Here is a 26492-nt window from a genome sequence, read left to right as displayed (position 1 = left end):
ATTAAGAGATTTTTGCTGGTGACAGGTCCAAAATAATAAATACCGGCGCCAAAATAGGTAATCAATTTGTCTGTCAATTCAAGTATGTACCTTAAAATGCACAGAAGAGGCAATCTGTTGGCACTATATAAATGATTAAAAATATATACTTAATGTGTACAGGGCCTTTATAATTCAGTACACTGTGTTTCTATGAACACTGAGAAAAGTCGTTAGGATTATTGACAAATGCAATTTTGGTGCAAAGTTTAAAAATGTAGATATACAGAATAACACAACCATTGATAGAGGCATTTATATTAATGACCCTGTACATCCGTGACCAGAGGAATCCAATATCATTTGTCTCCTGCTTGCTAATTGAAACCATGGGCTCTTACTTGTGCTTATCTATCTATGGTCCCGCTTGGCGGGTAACTGTTAAAAGGAAAGTACTAATTTTTGTTTATTTGAAAATCACTTTTGTTACTCAAAGTACTGTTTTATAAATATACATGCAATCTAATACTGAAGTGTCTTTTCGGTACAAACATGTTACAAAAGTATCCAGTTGGTAAAAGAATCTTGTTTCCAAAAGATCATGTTACTAAATTGGTCTATTTCTCGTTCAGTATCTTCTTGGTACAAACATTAATGCTACAAACATCTTGCTTTTTTTCTCCTAATAACCCACAATTTAAGTATCCTATTACTCGAACTCACACATTTTATATATTTGCTTACATGAAATAGTGTCTATCTTTTACATATTCTTCCTTCAAAACATCAACAGTATGTTTTTTATGTTGGCCCAATAAAGCTTTCTTAATTGGGTGGTCAGTGTATAATATTTTGTAGCCAATATAAAAGAATTGTAATCAATAAAAAGCAGATGTAATCTCCAAAGATTACACTGTAATATGAAGAGTTAATATCATCGCTGACCATGTGCAGTAGTTGTCTGATTTGTCTATACATGTCTTTGAAGAAGAATAAAATTATGTCTCAGCAGAAGAAGGCAGATTGACAAACTGGAAGAGAAAAGAAAAATCTAGGTTTCTACATGTCTCAGAGACAAGAACTCTGTTTTCAGAGATTTCGGGATAGTTTTCGGGTATAGAATTACCAGGCCATTTATTTGCTGTACACTATTATTTTTGCTGGACTGCCAGGTGGCAACTGTACAACCTGTTAACGTATTAAATGTTTATCAAATACATCATTTAATTTCATTTTCTAGAAGTACAGTGCTCAAACCCATGGATGTGTCACATGCTTATTTCTTTGAAATAAGGTTGAAAAGAGATGGGTCCAGCAGGTACAAGCTGTCCCTGACTCCCCAATATAGTTCCTTCATCAAGAACTTTTAATTGTATCTCTCGAGTATAAGAAAGACACTTAGAAATTCATCCAATTTTAGCTATAATATGGCTGGAAGAAAAATAACTTGCCAGACGACTCAAAAACTGCATTTCCCCTTATTAGACCAATAATTGTGAAAGGGTTAAATCCCCTGAAAGGGAAGGGTTAAATAACCTCCAAAGAGTGTATTAGGTTAAAAAAGGGTGTGTGCCCTGATGACCTAGCCTGACACCTCTCAGTGGGATTACCAGACTTTCCCACTGATAGCACAGCCTCCAGCAGGGGAACAGGACACCGCAGGGTGAGGGGAGGAGATGGCTGTAGGGTTCATCTCTTTCTCTCACTGCAGGACCCCTAGCTACAGTTCAAAAGGTACATATTTTAGATCCCCTCACTTTCTCATCTTCAAAGATAGAAACACTTCTGAGGATTGTGGCAGACAGACCGACTGCTGGGAAGCTGAATATAAACTGTATCATTCTCTTCATATGTATATATCTATGTATGTATGTATATATATATATATATATATATACACACTATATGGATAAAAGTGTTGGGACACCTGACTATTACACCAACAGGGACTTTTGACTATGGCATTCCATTCTAAGCACATAGACATTAATGTAAAGTTGACCCCCCTTTTGCAGCTATAACAGCTTCCACTCTTCTAAGAAAGCTTTCCACAAGATTTTGGATAATTTCTGCGGGAATTCCATTCATCCAGTAGAGAATGTGTGAGGTTAGGGACTGATGTAGGATAAGAAGGCCTGGCTTGCAAACTCCGTTCCAGTTCATCCCAAATGTGTTCTATGACGTGGAGGTCAGGGCTCTGTGCGGCCAGTCAAGGTCTTCCATACCAAACTCATCCAATGTCTTTATGGATGTTGCTTTGTGCACTGGGGCACAGCCATGCTGGAATAGAAAAGGGTCTTCCCCAAATGTCTTGGTATGCTGAAGCATTAAGATTTTCCTTCACTGTGCTTACCCAAACCCTCATATCAATAATTATGAAGTGTCCCAATACCTTTGTCCATATAGTGTTGCACAAAGCAAGGTCCAAAAGACATATATATATATATATATATATATATATATATATATATCCACTCAACATTATTTTGTATTAAATCATGTGCAAGTAATTTAAATAATACCGTTAAGGCTTTTTTATTCCAAAATATTTTGCTGATATGATCCTTTTTTAACCACATAAAGCTTTCATGCTCTGTAGAGAGATAAATCATGTGCAAGATAAAGTCTTTTTTGAGGATATTTTCAGACTAGACATATTCTTAGAACAAATATGCATTGTTTGATAAACTATATTTAGAGTCTTTAGTGGAATTTCACATCTATTCTTCGATGGAAGAGGCCCCTGAGGTCCCAGAAGTTTATCTGCTTTTACACCTTCTTCTATGTTGGTCTAATAAAAGGTCAACTACAACTCAAGACATCGTTTTCTCTTGGGCTAATATGTCTTTTTCATGAAGATTTTGTCTTAATACGGAATGGGACAACTACCAGTGGTCCGCTAGGTCTCAAGAAGGTACTGCTACAACCAAGTCACCAAGATTCACTTAAAGACACATCCCAAAGTGTCACCTTTGTGTCACCTCCTGAGATATCCCCCTCAAAGTTGGCAGACTGGAATATGAACCATGCCTCACTCTAAAGAAAGACATTTTAAGATGTTGTCTTTACGTTATGTAATTATATGTGGGTAAAACCAAAAGTTGAATGAACGCAAGCTAAAAATAATGAACAACAGGACAGATGCAAAATACCCTGAAAATATCTTGGAAAGCAGAAACACATGCCACATAGTGTGGTACCAATGCTATATTTCATGCTTGACTTTAGGGAATGTTAATAAGGATTAAAAACATACTCTGCAAATCAACAAATCATAGAGAAACTGCCAATTAGAATTTCTTCCTTCAGATCTCTGTTCTCCAACACTACCAAGAGAAGAATGTAATTATTTATTTACGTACCTGACTATGCTTTAGACTAAAGAGAGCAGAACCAGGGCTTTAAACACTACAATGGATATTCTTGTTTAATGGCAGTATAAGCCAGAGCTGTGTGTCTCCCCTTCTTTTCTGCTGTTGTACAAGACATCAAAGTTCGACGATTCGGGTACAATTTAAGCATTAGCCAATAAATGTGGTTAAGATAACGCTTCCAGAAAGTCGTGTGTCTGGGACTGATATAGTCATATGGAATACAGATGTGGTTTTGATTTGTGTCTGACTTTAAAAAATCAGCTGATTTCAGTAGAGATGGTACGAAGGGACACTGCCAGATTCTACTTATTAGCAGGGTCAAGTTTAGCTCTATGACATCAAAGCTCTGCGGTTTATTTGAGTCTATAAAAAAAAATTCTTCGTTATAAGAACACTTCTTTTTGTGTATTGTTATGGCTGCCATGGGAAGGGCTGAGGCAGCTCTGAAATATCACTCCTTTTGTTGAAGAAAGCCTGTGCTATTAATAAATCCTATCCAGCTAAGGGGGGGGGGGATTAGATCTCATTAACTTGAAAAATAAAAAAAAGAAGAGAAAACTTGTGTGGGAGTAGCATGAGCATGAGATGGCTGCCATTTTGAATCCTTGAATTCATAGCTCTGGATAACCTAATTTATGTTTTTTTGTAGCATTAGACTATTTTTTTGCTACATGCCTAGCATTTAAATGTGTGGATGGACAAAACTACACATCAATAGGAACGTGTGAATATATATATTCTTCTGTTTATAATATAACGTTTTAGGAGTAGTAAGCAACTAAATCCCACTTCAGAAGCCATAGTTTTATCCTCCCTCTTTATCCAGAATGCATGAAGTATATTATCTCAGCGTGCGCATGCTTTTGATGAATGCTGTCACCACAGCCAATTTTAATTCAATCCAAAACAGAAATGCGGCTACATCTAGAGCCTGAGCAAACTGCAGCAGGAAGACGTTTCCCTTGTATAAAGCATGTAACGCTGCGGGTGAGACTACACAGCCCTTTTAATCTTTTTCTCTTTTTTTTAGCATTTGAAGTGAATTATTACCTAGTAGCAACAAGGAAGATTGGAGTATTTATCAAATGTGATGATCTCTTATCTGCACACGCTTTACATACATGGCTTCAGAATGGCTTTGCTGTGCATGGACCCAATTTGCTCTACGTACAGATCAAATTAGACAGCATTTAATGCACAAAATTATAGAGGGACTCATACACATCCCTACAATATAAAGATAAATTATATTTCAAAAATATTTTCACTTTTAATGCTATTAAAATGTATTTACCATTTTCCAAAAAAAATTGCAATCAGACAATTATTTGAAGGAACAGTTCCCTTACAAATAAAACCATTGGTGTAAGTTGTGTTTACACGTCAGACTAAACCCATTTTAGTCTGATTTCACCTCTGTTGTTTTTTTCTTTTTATTCTACTTAACACAATATATCCTTTATGTTTGCTTATAACTTGTCATAAACACGGCATTAACCCCTTAAGGACAATGGGTGGTGCCTAAACCCATTGAAAACAATGCATTTTGCATGTAAGGGGTTTGTCATTAAGGGGTTAAAAGTGTCCCCAGATCTTATTTAAAAAATACCGAGGTTATGTAATGCGATGTCCACACAATAGGACATATTTCTTCGCAATATCATTATTGCCCATGCATCTTTGTTCATTCATATGGTTTATTTCTTTGTAAAGCCTTAAAAAGGAATATAACGTTGGGGCCATGTGTTCCTGTACACATACAAAATCATTGTCATAAGGACTAGTTTGACTGCATACTTTTAAATGTTTTGAAAGGAACTTAAAATAACACAGCCTGAAGATCTCGGCACTACACAGAATTATGCTTTCTATTTTTAAAAAAGTGGGCTCCAATGGGTTAATAATGCCTACTTATTGAAATCTAAAACATCTGCATTATCTTTCCCTAAGTCCCTCTTACTAAGCAGTGAGAACTTCAACAATTGTTTTCATTCCATCTTGTTTGATGCTCCATGGGGTTACAGACCGAACACAAATCATCTCAGGCTTAGTACGTAGGGGTGGGGGGCTGAAACCCAATATCCAAAATACTCAGTGTCTACAAACAAGGGCTCATTTTTCCTAGAGAAGACCTCCATGACTCCATGAATTTAAAAAGACATACAGTGTATACTTTAACCACATTTATGGTCATGTTTAAACATGTCACTTTGTGTAACTGTTACTGGGTCAACAGAAGACCCTAAACTACAAATTCACCTGTTCTGTGGTGAGAAACTATTTGGGTTGCCTCTCTGATGGCATGCTTGTATGAGACCTTAAGGAAGAGCCATCTAATACCTGTCTGGCATCCCTCTTTAATTATGAGAGACAGTATTAGTACATGTGTTCTGCTAGACACTGAGAAGGTGACAGGTCTCCTTTAAATGTCTACAACACACAAACAAAGCCTCTCGCACTACTTCTATCAGACATCAGTACTGTGAGCTACTTAAATCTTCAAAGTGGAATCTCGACTAACTAGCCAGTAAATGCACCCGTCATTTCTGAGTATTCCTTAAGTGACCTCATAGTATCCCTTGAACGTAATGTCTTGGGCAGCACAGCTATTGCTGGAAAAAATACCTTCTGGTCTAATCCACTTTGAGCTCCTTGTTCCTGTGGCTGCTGATTTTATTTAAACCCTGTCTACCCTCTATTTTTTAAACAGATGAAAATAATATTTACCATATAACCTCAGTTTCATACAGAGAAACAGACAATTCTTTGCCAAGGCTGGACAAGATGTGAGATTGCTTATTAAGCTTGCAGCAGTTAAGCAGCAAAATGGGTAGCGTTTCCCTGCACTGTATTTTCTCTTAACAAAAAGGAAAATAATGTACAGAGATTTAATTAACTTGTATATATGTTCAGAGGGTTTTTTTTGCGTTTGGACACAGTCCAAAATATTTTCCCTAGTAAATAAAATAATCTGTGGTAATGATCCCCATACTGAACAATCCATCACAGAATTTCTATTGATTTGGTAGTTGGCTACTGACTTAAAACACTTTAAAAAAAAAAAAAAGAAATACACAAAACTTAAATTATTTATTAAGTTTGCTTCAATGACATTAACATTTTTGGTTCTTTGTAGACCATTATGAAATTATAAAATTCCAATAATTTGGAGACCCCTCCCCTTTAATGTTTTCTTATATGAATATTTTTTTGTTGTCTATTTTCTGTTTACTATAAGTTAATATTAAGTTTATATAAATATATATATATATATATACCGTATTGGCTCGGATATAGGCCGCACCCGAATATAGGCCGCACCCTAAAAGGTGCTTTTTTAATAAAAAAAGTTTCTGCCCCCCCCCGAGATATGCTGCCACTCTGTCCCGAAGATGTACCCCCCTGAGATATGCTGCCACTCTATCCCCCCTCCGAGATATGCTGCCACTCTACCCCCCCGAGATATGCTGCCACTCTACCCCCCCGAGATATGCTGCCACTCTACCCCCCGAGATATGCTGCCACTCTACCCCCCCGAGATATGCTGCCACTCTACCCCCCCCGAGATATGCTGCCACTTTACCCCCCCCGAGATATGCTGCCACTCTGTCCCCAAGATGTCCCCCCCCACAAGACTTACCGGTGCAGACTCCACGGGTTCTTGCGGGGCCGGCGGGGGACATCTACACGTAACACTTATTCAACTTCGTGGGAAGTACCCTGCCGTGGGAAGTACCGGCAAGGAAGATTGTTCGCGCAGACGTTCACCGGCAGCGGCGATGCGAGCAGAAACAACCTCCGCTGCCGGCACGTCTGCAAGATTCCCCCCCGTGGGAATTCCCGGCAAGGGAGATTGTTAAAGCACATCGTGCAGACGTGCCGGCAGCGGAGGCTGTTTACGCTCCCCCAGTGGGAAGTGCTGGCAGCGTATCGGAGAGAAGGATACAGGTCCCCTGCACCGCTGCGGGAGATCTGTATCCTAACCCCGCTGCCTGCCCGGCGCCCGGGACTGCATGTCCCGGCCGTCGGGCGCTAGACCCCGAATATAGGCCGCACCACCACTTTAAAGACTTAAAGTGGGGGGAAAAAGTGCGGCCTATATTCGAGCCAATACGGTATATACACTATATGGACAAAAGTATTGGGACATTGCTTTCTAAATACATAGGCATTAATATGAAGTTGGTGAAATATGAAAATTCCCACAGCTTCCACTCTTCTGCTTTCCTCAAGATTTTGGAGTGTTTCTTTGGAAATGTTTGCCCATTCATCCAGCAGAGCATTTGGGAGGTCAGGATATCGGATGAGAAGGCCTGGCTCATCCAACCATGTCTTTATGGACCTTGCATTGTACACTGGGGAAAAGTCATGCTGGAAAAGAAAAGGGCCTCAATCTGCCCCCAAATTTCAAAATGCTTCCAAGTTGTTATAGCTACATTTTAATGTCTATGTTATTAAAATGCAATGCCATAAACGTCCCTGTGGATGTAATGGTCAGGTGTCCCAATACTTTTGTCTATATAGTATATATATATATATATATATATATATATGTATATATATATATATATAGTACATATCCCCTGTAGGGATTATGTATAAATTATAATTTGTAACCTTGACTGCATTTGGCTACCAAGGGTCCCTTGCAGTGTTTCTGTGGGAAAAGCAACTCTTCTGACTTGTCTGGTGGATGTAGAATTAATAATTCCTATACATATATGTGTGTATTTGTATATGTGTGTATGTGTAGTATACGTGTTCAAGTCATTGACACCAGGCTCAGACTTATTTAGGAACATGCTGAGTAACTTAGTACACGGCAGATCAGAAGGCCTAGGACAGCAGGGACAGAGCCGGACGATGCTATCCCAAGAGTCTTTCTTTTCCATGCTTGACATGAATAAAGGGATTAGGATGGTATATTTCCGCCAGCTCTCTCTGTGGGACAATGGGTTCCAAGGTTTAGTGTCACACTCTCTGATACAAATACAGCAGGCTGTCAATCAGATTTCATCGAGACACTTGTGTCACTTCCATAATCTTATTAGCAGATAAAAACAGGCAAATCCTCTCTAGAATAGAACGTTACATTTAATAGCTCATACAATTCGTTTAATCCTTCTGGTCATCAGGCCATGTAGCCCCTCCGGAGGAATTTACCATTAAAAAAAAGGGGTTGTAGTTTTGCGTTGTAAATGACATGGGAATTCTGAGTGCACAATCCCTAACTTATCCAAAATCTTTAACCAACTTTATTGCAAACTGCATTTAATGGTCCATTGACCTTGTAACAATGTTTTTCTGTGTACCGATTGCTCAATGGCGTTACAGACACGTGGATTTTACCTCCAGAGAGCTTGGTCTTTCGGTCATAGGTTGAAATGTAATATTTCCAATAATATTCTTTACTTATTCTAGTTTAAAAAGTGTGTGTTTCCCTGAGTTGTGTGAGCCAAAACTGTGAGGGTATATTTTACTGTTCACTTAAGAGATTAAAAAATGCATGAGAATTATAATAATATACACAAATCTACATTAATAGAAGTCCTATGGTCATGATTTGTTTAATCTTTTACTTTTTATTTAAAATATATAGTTTTTATAAAAAGGAGGATGTCTGACAATTGTTTTACACTTCGTTATGGAGTTTATTTAATTAGTAAACTATATTGTTTGGTCTCTCATGTGAAGGACCCAGTTATATACATTGTATGTGTGAAAGAGATGGTCCACTTATGGTCCTCCCCTCTTTCCTCCCCTGAGGAGCTCAGAATGTCTGCTGAGTATTAGTGTATCACAGTGTACCACAGCCCTAAAAGGCACAACAATGTGTAGAGAAACTCCGCAAATTATGAATTCAATTATTTAAATAAAATACTATATTTTTCTTGTAAATGTCAAGTTACATTAATAGCCATGAACGGGCCAGAAAATCCATAAAACAACAAGAAAATAAATCACACATAACTACATATTTTCCTTTTTATCACACCCAAGTATTAACAATGATTCAAACAACACACTAATTAAAAAAGGTTTAAAACGAATATTGTTAGAGTTGAATATGTTCCATTTTCCTTCAAATTTAAAAAATAATACACCTTCATAGTCTGACTTCTTATTTCCCATTTGGCTCTGCAAATGCTAATTTTTCTAGCCCAACACATCCAAAGGATCTAATAAAGAATAATATTTGCCTCCATTGGCCTATGTGTGAGAAGCATAGGAAATGCTGTCAGTGTGGCATTGCAATGTTACAATCTAGCTTGTGATGGCAGGCTGTGGCTCTTATAAACAGTTAATCCCGGGAGCGGGTCTACTTTAAGCAAACACACAAGCCATCACTTCTCCATCAAATTACACCTTCCTAGAACATTTTAACACAAACTTTTCTCAGGGAAGCAGATAGATTCTTTTCGCAGACTTGAGGTCAGCTTTTCACTTTTAAAAGTGTATAATTCACAAATAAACATATATGGGCAAAAAAAAAAAAAAATGAGAGAAAAAAAATCTTATAGCCCCAGCAGGGAAGAAACTGTTATTTCTGGCGTCAGATAACACAAGACGTTTATGACATGAAATTCAGTTCAGCGCAAGGCTGATGAAATGGCAGGCCATCGCTAGTCTACTTCCTCGGGCTTCCTGCATTAGCATTTGAAAATGCTTCCCTTCCTCTGAAATATGCCTGTAAGAAAATCTACATTTTGCCTTCAGATTCCGCAGGCAAAAAGGTAAAAAAAAATGTGTGTTTTCAATTGCATTCCATTAGGATCCGTATACTAACCTAGATCATTTTTCCATGTAATAACACAATTCTCTTTGATGTTAGAGTATTGTTATATGGATCCTAAGACTGAAATAAGTTGTTTTATTTGCACAAGCTCTGGAGACAAAGGGTTATTTTCATAATGAACTACTTTGGGCACAAACATTCAATAAAGTGCCATTTTTGTGTTTTCTGGGGGATTTTTGAGTTTTCTGTAATTGTCTTCATTAAACTGTCATCGAAGGGTTAATAATATGCAGCCAGGTACGAATGACTCAGAACGACAAAAGAGATAATTTTAAGGCAGAAGCCTGTGTATCTATTAAAGATTAAGTTAATTAATGTTCTTATAAACACTAATTATACCCTCCATAAAATTCTTTTATAACGATTCCAGAAAAGATTAGGCCGGGATGAAGAAAGAAAAAGGTGTTTTTTTGGGTTTTTTTTCGTCTGGTGCCACTACAGAAGTGTCTTGACAAAATGCATGTATTATGGATAAAATACTGATTGATGGTTTTATAAGCATTAATTATTATTGGGATGCAATATATATATTGTTTTTACGAGGTAATCAAGTGAAAGTGTTCCACCCCATATAATGTGTTCGGCCTAAAGAGGCTTTGGCAATCAGTGAGAAAGATATTCTAACATTAGTTCGAAGAAAGGGTACTTACCAAACTCAGCTGCATTGGGGGGGTAACTTTATTTGATAGACTTTTCAGTCACTGTGTGTATGTAAACACTTATGTATGACGCAGTAATGATACAATTATAGGATTAGGATTATTTGTGAGTCATAGCTAAAAGTGTTTGGACTTTACGCATATAAACAACCAAGGAAGAGGCTATGTGACAGGAAAATTCTATCCGAACATGAAACGTGTGTACATATATATATAATGACGTGCTTTGTATTTTAGCAGAACGCGTCACAGAACTCGCCAGTGAGACCACGGGCCTTTAGAGAGATCCACGATTACATCGCAGATTTCAATGCACAGCAAAACTGAGGAAGCCATTTTGTTTTCCAGCAGACATTAGCTGCTTTTGAACTTGAGAGAGCAAATCAAATCAAAATGTCAGAAGAATAATAAATACAAAGCACATTTCTAATAGCTCATAGGGGCCCTGGCTGGCCGGGTTTAATACCCACATTAGTTTACTTCAATGAATACTAAGGAAAAGTGACTCCCTTCATACTGCCTATATCTAATTGTGGATGCCCTTATAATAATATATGGAACTGCACTTATGTGAGATAATTCAAACAAATTCTATAAATGAGAGCAGAACTGATTGCAAATCCTACATTCCACCCCTTTGTTACATCCAGCACTGAAATGCAATTATTCTATGTTGATTTCGTCACACTCTGTGCAAACCTCTGTCTAACTTGTTGGCACTGATAGTTATCACTATGTTGCTCTTTAAATTCTATATACGTTCACAGAAACACATTGCTATAGAAAATTAATATGTGTTAATTTTTAAGATAATATCTACATTAAATGTTCTATTTTACAGAATTCAAGCACAAGTTCATGCAATTGTCATATTTTAAAATGAATATACCCATTGTCGTAACGTAAGGAAGGATACAGCAGAAATGTCTGATTTCATGAGACTTTAATTTTTTTTATTTTTTTTTTCCTATACATTTTCTCGATACCATTTTCACTTTGCTGTAAATCTATTCAAATATTATCTGCCTAGGTGACTTTAAGCAATAGAAATCCTGAACCTCGAAGGCCCTGAGTAGATGCATTGTGTACACGAGTCCCCCACTGGCTCATTAGCCCCTCTACAAAAGTTCAGCAAAAGCTTTCGTTTCTAACAGATGTGACACCGGTATGTGTTATGTGGTTTATTAACATCTAAGTAAAAAAGCGTATAATATAAACAAAACTTAAACCAACCGCTACAGTGTGATACACCAGCATCTGATTGCACAAGTACACTATTTTCACCTTCTTAAAGGCGAAAGGTTCTGCATTTACATTTGTTCGTGCCCTGGCTTTTGTGTACACAAAAGAGACATTTGTCTCATCGGAGTTTCTAGCTAAGCATAGAAAAGCTTCACACTATCGTCACAGATAGTATTAATTACTAGTTTGTTTTTAGGTAACAAAAATGCCAGGTACAAACAAAACCGGGGAAAATATGACGGTGTGACTTGGGGACAAACATCGAACTAAAAGGAGACATTTTCCAAGTACTGCTTTTGGTATGTAAGTCAGTACAAAAGCCTAAGGCATTACCTGACTCAAATATTTGAGTTATCTTCCAGCTGCCTCCCTCGCTCAGGTCACATTTATAGCACCTTCTCTTCCTGTGAACAAATCTTTCTTTACTTTTACTTTGGTTAAAAAAAACAACAAAACAGTCACCTTAAAGCAAGGTGCTAAGACTTGTATGCAACCTCCCTTTCACATGTCGGCCAACGGAGTATGCAAGACATCACAAGGTGATGATACATTATCCATTAAAAAAAATAAAAACAGGTTAAACAACACATTTGATTCCATATTTGATGTAAATAGAAACAAATATTTTGATTAGTATCAAAAAGAAGGGAAATCATGGGCGGGGGGGTGTATGTGTGTATTTTGCCGATGTCTGTATGCAGACTTTTTGTATCACAATACAGATCTTATAGAGTCAGATTTAATTAAAGCCATTAAAATAGAAGCAGAATAAGCAGCTACTTATGGCCGGTAATGGTCTAAGGTTCTTTACAGGATGTGAGATGAGACATTAAATTACAATAAATGAGTGACAAATAAATTATTATTATTATTATTATTATTATTATTGTTTTCAGTTAACAGTAAGGGGCACAACAGAATGCCCTACCATGCAGTTAGAATGTGTAAATCGGCACAGCACTGGTGAATGGTAAACATATGATGGATTTATATATAGCAAGAAAAATCGAGAGACTCAAAATGGAACAAAGGTTATGAGTCTATAGTGTGCAGACCTAAAACAGTAACTTTATGTTCAAATAACAATAAATATATAGAATCTTTTTACATTTCAAGGCAGTGGCTGGAAGCCAGGTATCCCCTAATTTGTTGGAAAGCTTTGGCAAATCCAGTTTACTAATTGGCGAAAACAGACCCGGTAAAATGCCAGTTTGCGTTCTTTGTTCCAAACGTCTGTGTTCCTAATGGATTCCTAATGGTATCCCTGGAAGTAGGTAAGTTGTATATTGATAGCATATGTATGCACATACTATTTTTTTTTTGTATTTCTGTGTGCACACGCACAAATAACATTTTCTTTTAATGATCATGGTGTGCCATTTATTGTGTTATGTCTATGTAACAACATTTAATATATTTTAATATGAATTAGTCAACAGGCATTGGTCAGGTAAGTGAAGGAGCAGAGCCTCTCATTTAAATATTGCTCAGATTTCACTGAAACAGGGACAGTGAAGAAAACTTAACATTTGTACCTCTAATCCTGGAGAAAATGTGTAGGTGCATTATTGACACGTGGATTGTCAACTAAGATAATCAGGTATTTCGCTGTATACAGGCCACACATTTAATACTTTTATTTCAAAGCAGTCCGCCTGGCACACTGGGCAAATGCTTTATATGCCCAGATGTACGCAGTGTGAGCATAAAAAGGTAGCATGTTGCTGCGCAAATCCAGCTGTCTGCTGCACCTACGTCATCAGGTGGCCGCTGGACTTACAGTGCCAGGGCCGCCTCGACTTTGCCAATCTGGACCTGTTTCAAAATGTATGATATATTTTAGGGCAAATCAGTGAGCCTTGCCTGTCCAGCCTAAAAAAAACCTGCATCATTTTATCTACATATTTTCTAGCATAACATATAGAAAAAATACATATTGTTCTTGAAGTAGACCATTAAACAATTGACAGCCAAATTGGCTTCACCAGGTCAACTGCTTTCTAGAATCATTAGTTGTTATATTCTATTGCTACTATTGTCTACTAAGAATGACTCAACCAGCTTTATGTAAAACACAAACTATTTGGTCTTGTTTAGGAATTATATTGATCATTTAAGTGTCTTGATTCCACTATTTAACAGACACAATTCTGAATGGTACGATATACATTATAGTATAAAACACCAAGGATTAATATTCATCAGATAATTGACAATTACCATTTCGCAAGCTTTGAGATATGAATTGCTTGCATAGTTCTAGAAGCAGACCAGTTTAAAAGATAAGTATAATAACAATGTGTATGCAGCTTATTTAAACTGATTACCTATATTTAAAGACCTTTATTTAATATAAAACAATTTGCAAATTTATTTCACTATAATATATTTGAAATTGTATTGTGCTGTTTTTCAGCCGACTAGGGGAAGTTATTTTCCTTTACACCTTTCACTTCCTGTTGCCTTTGACAGCAGTGTTCTGCGGAAATAATTCCAATGTTATTTGTTGCACAGGAGAAATCTCTTCCTCATACAACAAACCGTGTATTTACAGTTTCAAAATGTACTAGATTTCTAGAAGCATCCTGTGTACTATTTTCACCTTAAACATCACTTAATATACAGCATCATTTAATTATTTTACAATAATAATTTATATTCTATATATCATTATATATATATATATATATATCATTAAACACATGAAAGAACACACAAATATATTATACATAATATATAAATTGCTAGTTTAGAGCTATTTGTTTGCTTTTGTCAATGTCCTCTGATCATGATATAATTTGAAGTTAAATATTGTTGCTTCTTAAAATTTATATTTAAGAAAATGCAATAGTCTTATCTTTTAACTATGTCTTGATAAATATAAGACCAAAAACCTGTTATCGCACTTGTTATTTCTTTTATTGAAGGTTGGCAAATGTTATAAATAATGCACCAGAACTTTAAACACTTTTTGTTCTATTTCTGGCTTTGCTGTAAAATGCATACAGTATATTGTTTGTCCCTTCTGCTGCCAAAGAGGTCATTAAAAAGCAATGTAGCTGCTCAAAAGAACAACGCTGATCAAATTACTACCTTAACACCCTTAATTTTAATTTTCTCATGAAAATGATACTTTTGGGTTACCAAACTTAACATGAACAGGTTTTCTTTTGCAAAAAAATAACCTATTTTAAATGATGCATGATTACCTATGATGCCAATTACCTATGGTCATTTAATATGTGCTATATTACATAGACTGCTAAATTAAATTTGAGATATATTTTTTATCTTGAGTGAATCCTATCACATTACCTAAGTATATTTAAAAATAAATATAAAAACAAATAATGTTTGGATATAACTAACATCAGAACATAAAAATGTTTCTAAAGCAATAGTTATTTTTATTTCATTCTTCTAAAACTTTCTATAATAGCTTTTATATTCCAGATATTAAGCAGGATCATGGTTACAGGGAGCAAGATATATTTTTCTATTTTCTTTCAGGAGATGCTACCCCTATTATTAAGGCTAAGTGTGCTTAACATTTAGCATAAATTACAATTGCCTTTAAAGTAACCCTCTGTCTGCGGAACTATAAGATGAGAATAAAGCGTTTTAACGCTGTATTGATGGTAGGAAAATGACTTCATCCTGCATTTCTGTATTACCTGGTTATTTTCATGTTGCACTCCCTGCATCAGAAAACATTTGCAGACAGGTTTTTGGCGCACACTAAGTTGCTGCACTTTGACAGCTGTGTATTGGATGGATCAACTGCATTTGGAAAAATGCGTCAAAGTTGAGTGGAAACTGCATTATCCGGCATCAACCCCTGGTGTAGGATATGGTGCCAGGTAGTTAGCTGCACTTAGTATTAAAGAGAGTGCTAAAATGGAAACAATATCTGAAAAACAGATTTTTCTTCATGAAACAGTAACATCATATTTAGAGCATTTGAGAATATGAGCAAACTTTCACATACATGAAAAACCTTTTTTTTGTTATTCATGTCAAAACTTTCACAGCATGAGATTTAGGGTAATCATTTCGACCATGTTTACATGTTTCATATGTTGCAAACCCTCAGATGTAAAGAGCTATCCAAAAGCATGTGTAGTGTTTTCTATAAACTCACAGGCTCATTTACTCAATGTGAAGTTTTTGGAGAACACACAAAGTAACGAGTGCAAGGATGTAGAGTCAGCCTAAAATGTGATCAGTGATTATTGACAGACTTAACCCTCTCTATCATCCTTAAAATGTGTTGTATGTAGCACAGCTGGGGTATAAATGTGATGTATACAAATGTATACATCATAAATGTATGGGGAAGAGTTGCCCGCAATGAGACTTTATGTCCTAGGTCCCTGAAAGCCTTAAGCCAGGTTAATTCTCTGAAACTGCTCATGTTTGATAATAGAGGGGTTAATTCTCTGAAACTGTTTGTGCCTGGTAATAGAGGGATCAATTCTCTGAAACTACTAATGTCTGGTAATATAGAGGGGTTAATTGTCTAAAACTGCTCATGTCTAGTAATGACTGTATGTATATTATAATAAAATATATTATTTAATCTGAAATCAACATGGTTCCCAAGGCTTCCTAATAATTTAGTAATCTAAAATGTATTTTATGTGTATGTGACAGTGTGTGTGTATGTGAATCAGTGTACATGTGAGGTATATATCTTTATATATCTATATATATTGTATAATATACATCCCTGAATGGCACAAATAAAATGTAGTCATCCTAGTATGGGGTCTGGATATCCTATGCAGAGGCCTAGCTTGACCTGCTTTTAGGCCAGCCAAGAAATTATGCCTGCTTCCTTGATCAAGGAACAGGTTAGCAATTTTCAGAGTGAAAATCTAAATATTAGTGACATAGTTGGCTAAAAGCACATTTTATGTCACAATGTATATTTGATGGTTCATAGGTATCAAATTAGGACATACATTTCCTTAAACTTAAGGCCATACAATCATAAGTAAAGTCTGATGACAAACTGTAAGTGAAGAGCAATCACCATGAGAACTCAATGTTTTTGCTGGTCTCTTGGTTTTTTAAAATATGATCCAATATTTTCATGAAGCCCCATCTTTCAATGGATTTGCTTTCAAAGGAAAATGTTTACTCCTTGGGGTGTTAAGCTGCCCTACCACTCATATATTTCTGATTACAATATTTTCTGTAGGAACAAAATTTAAAATCTCCCCTGTGCTTTTTGTTCTGCACTCTCATATATATAGTCATTACATGTCACCTGGAGCTTCTAAAGTTGCGCATATTCTAAACATATACTATATAAACCAAAAGGAATAATGAAAGAAACTACATATATTTAGTATCAAGTTGGGCTAAGTAATTGGACTTTTCATTTATATATAAGCTGCAAAATGTTCTCTCTGGAGACAAAAATCATCAGTTCAAATACTTTTCTGAGGAATGTTTTCACTGTTTTCAGTAACCTGTGTCAGAAGTTACAAATGAGCCTTCGCAGAATAATATGAGGCAGTGCCTTTAATATGATTTCCAGTGTGGAAAACATGGGAATTTCCAGTGAAGAGAAATATTTTCTACTGATTAAAAATTCTGTTTTACTTTTTTGTCATTATTATTTGATTGTCTGAATCAACTGCATTGCCCACCAACATCACCACGACACCAATCGAGGTACATACTCATATCTAATAATAGCATTTATGGCATGTTCACTAACCGGTCAATTTAGCCACAGAGGCCCCAAATTGTGTTGCTTCTTGGCAATAGAGAACTGACTTGTTTGCTGTGAGGACTCTAAAGCTCAGGAATACACTGCCTATTGAGGTGGTAAGCACATGTACTGTTGATGCGTTTATTACGTGGAATTACTGGATTTATTTGTTTCAAAGGGTGTACATTGGTACACATTTTATTTTAAACCTGGTTGACCAATGTATTATTATGTATCCATGGTTATTGAGTAATTTTGTCTTCTTCTGTGCAAATGAGGTAGCAGAGGTAGCACTCATCCACCAGGCAAGCAAGAAGACCTGCTTTCTCCACAGAAATCTTGTAGCGCTACCAGCACTGCAAGGGATTCTGTGTAGGTATATCTAAATAAGGCCAACAATGATCACCTTTTGCCTTTGTTTCCACTTGATTTTGTCTTCTTCTGTGCCAACGATAGCATTGTAGCCTATTGTAGCCTTCCGATCACATCACTATTAAACCTTAAGTATGTTATTTCAGTAATAGGGTTAAGCCAGAAATATAATACAAACTAGAATCCATATGACAAGGTGGGTATACTACCATTTCAAACTGTTCTGTATAGTAGCGATAATGTGTCTATTAAAATTGGTCCATGGTTTTTCAACAATTTTTTAACAAAAAAAATAACCTGAAAAAATGCTAAATCAAATCTTTGTGGCACAGCAGACGAGTACTCTCAAAATATAACACCTTAAACAGAAGTCTTCTTGTTTTTATAATCCTAAAGGAATTGAATATAATCTTTTGTTTCACAACAAGGCCTTGTCTCACCAAAGATCAATGCAATCTAATGGGAGAAATTTGAAGGAATTCCATCTAATTTCTGGGGCTCCTTATCAGAGTTTGATTGACCCCAAACAATAAAACTGCAACAGAAATAATGTGCATTAAAACCTACAAAACATCAAACATGCGACAAACTGCGATGATCAGTATACAATTGCATGTGCATGTGTATTAATCTCCAATAAACTTAACAGCATTATCTTATTATTTTTCCCTGGAAAATATATTAAAAATATACCAGAGCTCCTAAAATATATTTTTTAATGACTGCCATTAATCAGCCTCAGTAAACATGTGATCTATATATAATATCAACATTTAGGGCCCTTGCAAGTACATCTGCCATCTTTAATGTTGATTCAATGCATTGTACTAATTGCTAGCTTGGAAAATATTGTTATCTAACAAGGGGTTAATGTTCGACACAACACTAAGAAGAAAATGAAAAATATCTTGTGCGTTACAGAAATTTCCTGGAGACACAGAGTGTGGCGACCCATGAGTCTGAAACCAAACCAGTATATAAGTGTAAAAGGCTGCTTATTTTTACTGCGCCCTATCTAATCCCCCATCACTGATGCAGATTGAGATGGTAAAAAGACTGATTTCTATATCATTACTGACAAGTAAAGGTATATATATATATATATATATACACATATATATATATTACATGGTAAACTCTTGTTACACGATAGTGTCCTTGTTCATTATCGCTAATTACATTTTGCCAATCTTTTAGAGAATTCTCAGTAAATTATACATTTCAGATTTAGATTTTTTTATTGACCCTCCCAAATTAGGCTCTGCATGCCTTCATTCATAAAAGGGTATTAAAAATAATACAATAATATGAATTATAATTAACATTGTCCTGTATGGATTTTGGTTGAAATATACGTGCACAGAGACATGGTTATACATCTTGAAATGTAAAAAATAATAATGTACATACTTATTTATGCACAAATCCAGAATTATAATGATATAGCACAGATCACAAAAAATTTAATATGGTAAGTTTCATTAAAAAAAAAAGGCAAGCGGAAAAAGACCCTTTTTATTAAACCTTCACAGAAATGCTGTTTAGACATACTCTCATATCTTTCCATAAAGGTCTGGTAGCGACGGGTTCATTGGTAACAGCCCCACAGCAGGTTATCATGTCCACTCACACCAGGTGCTGTGATATAACAATGAATTACAAGAAGATATCTCTCTTAATTGCCAGTAAGCATGAATACCTCAACAGGGTCCCACTAGTCATAAACGGGCGACAATACTCAGCTCACTGGCTATGGGAGAGGCCTACACACAATGCATTCCAAGTCTCTCGTACTAAGTGGGTCAATACTGCCTATGTCTCTCCTACATATCCGCCTCGTATACTGTTCTGCCACGGTATACATATATAAATCATATGTTCAATAAACATACTAAATTACGTATTTTTTTTTATTTGTGTATAATATAAATATAAGCAAGTTCTGTTTTCCTGTATCCTACAGAATATTTGACCAGTGTTTATCAATAAAAATTGATGAAATAATGATTGATACAACTGTTGTACAAAAGTGTTTTTTTTTACATATCCTTCTTCTATTTCAATACCAGGTAAGAAATGATAAAAACATATAACACAACACAAATATTTAACTTTAAAAAAAAGTTGAGAAGGATGAGAGCAGGCCATTAAGCGCATGGAATGATTATTAGATGGTATCTGCGGTCCTCCTCCCTCTCTAATAAAAATAAGAGTGTATTAAACGTCGCTGGCGAATTTCAGGGTATCCAAGAAAATAGAAAAATCCCAGAACAGTTGTAACCTCAAAAATATTTATAGTCGGCATGTCATGTTAGCATTTAGCGAGGGTTTCCAAGGAGAAGAAATTTCATGCTGTAGGTACGAAATAAATATTGTTGCTAGGAATTACCACAGGCCTGTTTGGAAGCTTTTTGAAAGGCTGACAAAGACTGATGCAAAGCAATAGATGTTTCTCTTTGTGTCCTGCCAGACTTCTAGCAGAGACACATTATGTCTCAGTGATTGAAGTGGCTGTGCTCACCCCACTACACAAAAAGACCCTAAATTTTACTGACAACCATGGAGAGGACATTTAAGAGTCTCTCCCCTCTCTCTTTTTTTAAGTGATACTCCACTGTTTGAGTTGTTACATGGATCCCACAGTTTGGAGGAAACATGATATTGTCAAAATAGAACACCAAATAAAAAGCAACTAAATCCTAACTGAGAGGAAGGGAAACAACAATATTTCAATCAAGCTCCCTCCTTTTCTTATTGCCATTTAAAGAGTTAAGTCTGAATGTACAGTAATTCACAATGGTAACAATGTGTCCTCCCACAACAAAAGACACTACTTCAATTTTCAGAACACACTAACTGAGCTCCTCCCAACACAAAAACTGGAAGAAGAAAGATGAAATGTTTGGTTGAATATATATATATATATATATATATATATATATATTACACACTATATATATATAAGCACAACAGTTGCATAAATATTTGTTTCAGATAAGTGCTATTAAATAGTACTTGCTGGGCGTGCACTGATTTCCTTCTTTTGTTACATGTACATATATATATATATATATATATATATATATACACACATAGAGCATATATATAGAGGGAGGGGATATTAGACTCACGTGTATATGAGTATATACATAGAGCTATGATGACACAAACATTTTTTGATGACATCATTTGACATCATTTGACCTCCAGTGAATTATTATAACACTATGAATAATATGAATGGCATTATTAATTACCAAATATGCAGTTTCTTGCAAGCACACTAAGGCCAGTACTTTGGTCACACTTTGATAATGATGTGTTATGTAAATGGTCTCTGTGGTTAGCTTGGCTGTGTTTGGGGCAGTGAGAGGACACTGGGACCGGCAGAACTATAAGGCATTATCCTGGTGTCCTCAACAAAGGTATAGAGAACATATAGGATGTGTGCGGAGGCGGGGGTAATGTAATTAATAGTGTCACGGGGGTGGGTATGCAATCCTATAGCCGATGCAACGTAAACACACCTTATGCTAACAATCAGATGTTTTGCTTGCGGGAGGAAGATTAAAAATGTTGCGGGAGGATTATAAATGGGTTTTTTTTGTGTTTTTTTTTAAATAAACAAAACACGAGTTTACTTATCATTCTCCCCAAAAACATCGGCCGTTAAGCTTCGTTTACATATTTGGGGGGGGGTTGTAAAATGGGGGCAAACAACACTGACTTTGATTGGACAATGATTAAAAGTCATTATCCGCATTCATTTAAAACGTTAAACAACCCCCCCCCCGCACTATCCAGATTCAGAAAAATTGCACTGCTTTACCCTATCGCGACCTCCAGAGTGGCAACGAAGGGGTTAATGTTATGAGCTACATGGCTATAGTTTCAGATCTGTATATATACATAGTTACCTAATTGATAATATACATATATAAATATACATATTCTGCTATTTAATCCATATATGTATATACCCATATATATTACTCTTGTTTAGAAGTTTAAATAAAATAGATATAAAATATATGAATAATTCAGGGGATGCATAGATCTATTATACACAGGAGACGTGTTATCGCCCGTAAAATATTAAGGCGATATTACCTTGTAATTATGGCGTTAAATGTCGCAGTAAGTGATGGGGCGTGATATGGGGTGGGTGTCTGTACACATCGTACTTTCCCGGGTGGAAGGAAGAAATCTCAGTATATATTCTGCAAGGACCAAAACCTGCTAAATATGGTTCCCTTATAGCATTTAAGCTCTGTGTGTTTTCGGTCTACAGAGTATGGAGACACAGATGCGAGTCTGATTTCAATTTGCCATTTATGAAACTATTTGCTAAAAAATAATGCGGCTTTTAGGTTATATAGTTACGATGTATTCGGGAGTTATACATTAAAATAATATTTCATAAAGGAGTGATAGGCAAAGCAGCTCCAGTACAATCTGTATCATAAAACCAGATATATAGTATATACTCTACTGAGCTTCATCTGGCACGCATACATTTATATATACCTGTATATATATATATATATATATATATATATATATATATATATATATGTATATATATATATAGATCTATATATCTATCTATATCTGTATATATATATATATATATATATATATATATATATATATATATATATATATATATAATGTATGTTTGTGTCCTAGAATTCCTAAATACTAATATTAAAATTATTTTTTCCCGTATATATACTATATACCTTTTTTTAGAATTCCTAATTGTAACATCAATATGAAATTGAAAATCCTCCGAAATTAAGAATAAAAATAAAAAATAATTTTACTCCTTGGGATTTATATTTTTGAGATGCAGAAATCATCGACAATTGATGAATAGAACGAACACAATTTATACAGTTTGTAGCGCTCGGTAAATCTCCCCGGAGTTTCCGTGTCAGTTTCCTCTGTGTAATATATAACTTGTAATTTGTAGAATAATATTTTTTCTGATATCACCTTAAGCTCCGGTAGAATTATTCAGATAGCAGCGTAATTCTGGTCCGGTTTATGGTAATACTGGTGTTATTTTTAACCCGGATAAATATTCGTTTTTGCCAACTGGTGAATGTTTAATTTAAAGAATCTGATTTTATAATATCGACTTCTTATAAAGACTATGATATATTTTGCAAGGATTATTCTACATGCCACTGTTTATTTAGATTTCATTAGAAAAAGGCTTGTTTAACAGGTGTCATCAGATCGATCTATCTATATGTCAGTCTATCTATCTGCCTATCTATCTGCCTATATATCAATCTATCTATATGTCTATCTATCTATCTATCTATCTATCTATCTATCTATCTATCTATCTACCTATCTACCTATCTGTCCATCTATCTGTCCATCTTTAGACAGACACAGTGAAAGGCTGTATAGAACAGGTGAGTAAACAGAATATTCATTACTGATTCACCCTACAGAACAATACTTCGGTTTATTTTTTATTCCCCCTTTATTTTACGTGCGATTAATTGCAGCGATAAATTCAGCAGCGTTAAATAGACAGCTCAGCTATTAGTAATTTTAAAGAGAAAAAAGTATTTTTCTTAAAAAAGCTTTGTTTTGTAAGGAATTCGTATAAAGCAGATCTAGATGATGGATTCGTGGGAAAAGCGTAAAAAATTGTATTTCTACACATATTCTTTTTGTGTTGTGGCACTGTTGGAATATACTTTTACGGAGCATTGTTGCTTTGGCACGTGTGAGGGGGGATTGTTTTTTTTAATAGTGGCTTCTCATCACAATCACACAGCAGAGTGGTGCCTTATTGCCTGTGCTTAGGGTATATAGACAGAGAGGTGCTTACTGTTGGTAGTCCTGCTTGCAGAAGAGTTTTCTATCCCGGAAGTAGCAGCTGGTAGTGAGAGGCTGCTGACACACCGTGCACTGCAAGCACTCCTCATGCCAGGAGGATTCATTGACTCTCATCAGAAAGCGGTCTGAGATGGGTCTCTGGCAGCCCTCACACACTGCCTGGTGCTGGCACTCTGAGCCTGGGGGCACACACATTATAGATGTTATATATACACCACAGTCTGTGTACACATTAAAAACTGCCAGGTACTGGCACTCAAAGGTATGCGCTGAATATACTGGTAGCAAGTGGAGGCCTAGATCCTGTTCTGGATTCATGTAAATACTATTTATGAAATGTAATAATGCACATTTTCTGTATTTATTCCTTGCATGTGTCTATCAGCAAGATTTGCGATTTTACTACATGCCCGTATACCATGTGTATGTATATATATATATATATATATATATATATATATATATATATACAGTAAATATATATATATGTATTATGCTGTATGTACAATGTATGTGCTTCTATCAAAAATTAGTATTTGGAATTAGTACATAGGTTATTTCTGTACCTCAGTACACTTATGAACTCACTGTATTTATATCCACACACTCGGTAATGTGCATGGGCACCTTCTACACTTGCTGATATTTCTATGCATGGCTGTGTAAATATTACTACATAGTATCAATAGGTTGTCCATGAGGACATATAGGATCTATGATGCTGTCTATAGGTTAGTCCATTTATCGGCTTGTCAGACTTGTCACACAATCGGCATTAACCCAAACATGCCATGTAGACTGTATATCAGTAAATGTGCATACTGTATATGTTACAATTAATACACAAATGTTGTCTATACTGTTTGCTACATTGATGTATACACAGAGTATCTAGTGTTATTGTTCATTGTTTTACACATTCCTTTAAATGGCTTTGTAAACATACACACTCCATACATTATGTTACTCTACGTTGATATCACCCGTCTGTGTTATTACTGCACGATACTACATATATCACCTACATCCTAATAGTATATACATTGTAGTGTCTATATCAAATTGTATCTATTCTGTTATTAGACGCTTAGTTGTTATAGTTTTATAGCTAAAAAAAGAATATTATTAATAATATTGAGAATACTCTACTTCTGAATATACCATTTTATAGTTTATATTAGTGCATAAACCGTCTGATATTACTCTACATATTTTTTAACACAAAATGACTTTTCAGTGTTGAAGCACACATTAATGCACACACACACTGGCCCTAATTTATTAGTGTATAATGGACTATGACCTATTTAATGTATAAAGGAATACACACACTGTACTTGTGTATATAAGAACATACAGGTCATATGCATTTACTGTATATATAGTATACACTCACTGATTTCATGCTATTAGTGTACAGATTTCTACACACAATGTTGTCATTGTTTAAATGCTCACATAAACATTGAACCTAAACTGCACTATATAGTGCATATTAAAGCACCCCCATATTTACTGTCATTAGTGCACACACTCTCACTAGTATCTATGCTATTAGGGCATATTCTTTCACCTGTAAATAAAAAGTTGTTGGCAGCAGCCAGAATGTGTGATTGTATTGGCGCTCACTCATTGAGAAGTGACTTCCTATATAGTCAGGATTCTATAGTACACTCTTTATCTTGAGTTTTACTGAATTTACTAAGCTCACACATTTTGTTTTATGATGTACCTTTTTTTGTTCTGCTTTCTATTGAATTTGTTTAAATCACTTCATAACTTTGAGGTTTCTGCAAGCAGTCATCAACTAGGTGCAGGCAAGCAGAATGGTATCTATAATATCTGATGGTAAGCAAGTAAGGGAGAGGGTACTTACCAAGTAATACTCCTAGTGTGGCAGTGCCTGCTCTCAGAGGGTGATCTTCCATCTTAATATTGTCCAGCATCTTTGTGCAGTCACTTTGCCCCCTGTTAAAACACCTCTCCAATGATTCAGGACCTGTTGCAATATCCATTACACTCTCAGAGCGGAGGTCAATCACTTCCCCAAAGGAAGAGGAATAACAAATAGAAAATAATCAAAAATAATGATTAATAATTAAAAAAAAGTTCGCAACTCCCGGCTGGTTTTCAAGTCACAGAAAAAAAGGGGGCTTGATTTCTTTAGCCCAAATCCTGAATCGGAAAAGACACTCAAATGTCTCTATTCATCATTCAACAACTATCCACAAAAGCTGCTCATAGAAGAAAATATATTAATGGAAAGGTTGGGGCTGTTATTATCACCTGCCTCTGAAGTGGGGATAGGGTGGAGGGATCCAAGGTTTCCGGGGACAGAGAGGTTAAGGGGTAAAGTGGCAGTGGTGCTCTCCAAAAAGCCAGGGAGAGTTGGGAGGGGGTGATAAATCCCAAGGAAGAGTCTCTGTAGGATGTCCAGGGACAGAGCTCCTAAGTCTGTGTGCCATGCAGACTTCTGGAGATCAGCA

General features: G+C 35.7%; 1 protein-coding gene across 3 annotated transcripts in view; it reads right to left on the bottom strand.

Moving 5' to 3' along the window:
- The window catches only part of LOC149284945 (LIM homeobox transcription factor 1-beta.1), a 78982-nt gene extending 52961 nt beyond the window's left edge, over window positions 1–26021 (bottom strand). For all 3 annotated transcript variants that reach the window (XM_089496109.1, XM_089496110.1, XM_089496111.1), the window contains exons 1-2: window positions 25883–26021; window positions 23999–24185 (exon numbers count right to left, since the gene is read on the bottom strand). In XM_089496109.1, coding sequence (XP_089352235.1) covers window positions 23999–24185; window positions 25883–26021 — 326 coding nt within the window. The remainder of the gene's footprint in view (window positions 1–23998; window positions 24186–25882) is intronic.
- Window positions 26022–26492: the final 471 nt, after the last annotated feature.

Source organism: Sceloporus occidentalis, unplaced genomic scaffold (assembly GCF_023333645.1).
Source record: "Sceloporus occidentalis isolate IW3139 unplaced genomic scaffold, rSceOcc1.0.p SCAF_87, whole genome shotgun sequence".
Classification (NCBI taxonomy): Eukaryota; Metazoa; Chordata; class Lepidosauria; order Squamata; family Phrynosomatidae; genus Sceloporus; species Sceloporus occidentalis.
This window is presented reverse-complemented; position numbering and strand designations above follow the sequence as displayed.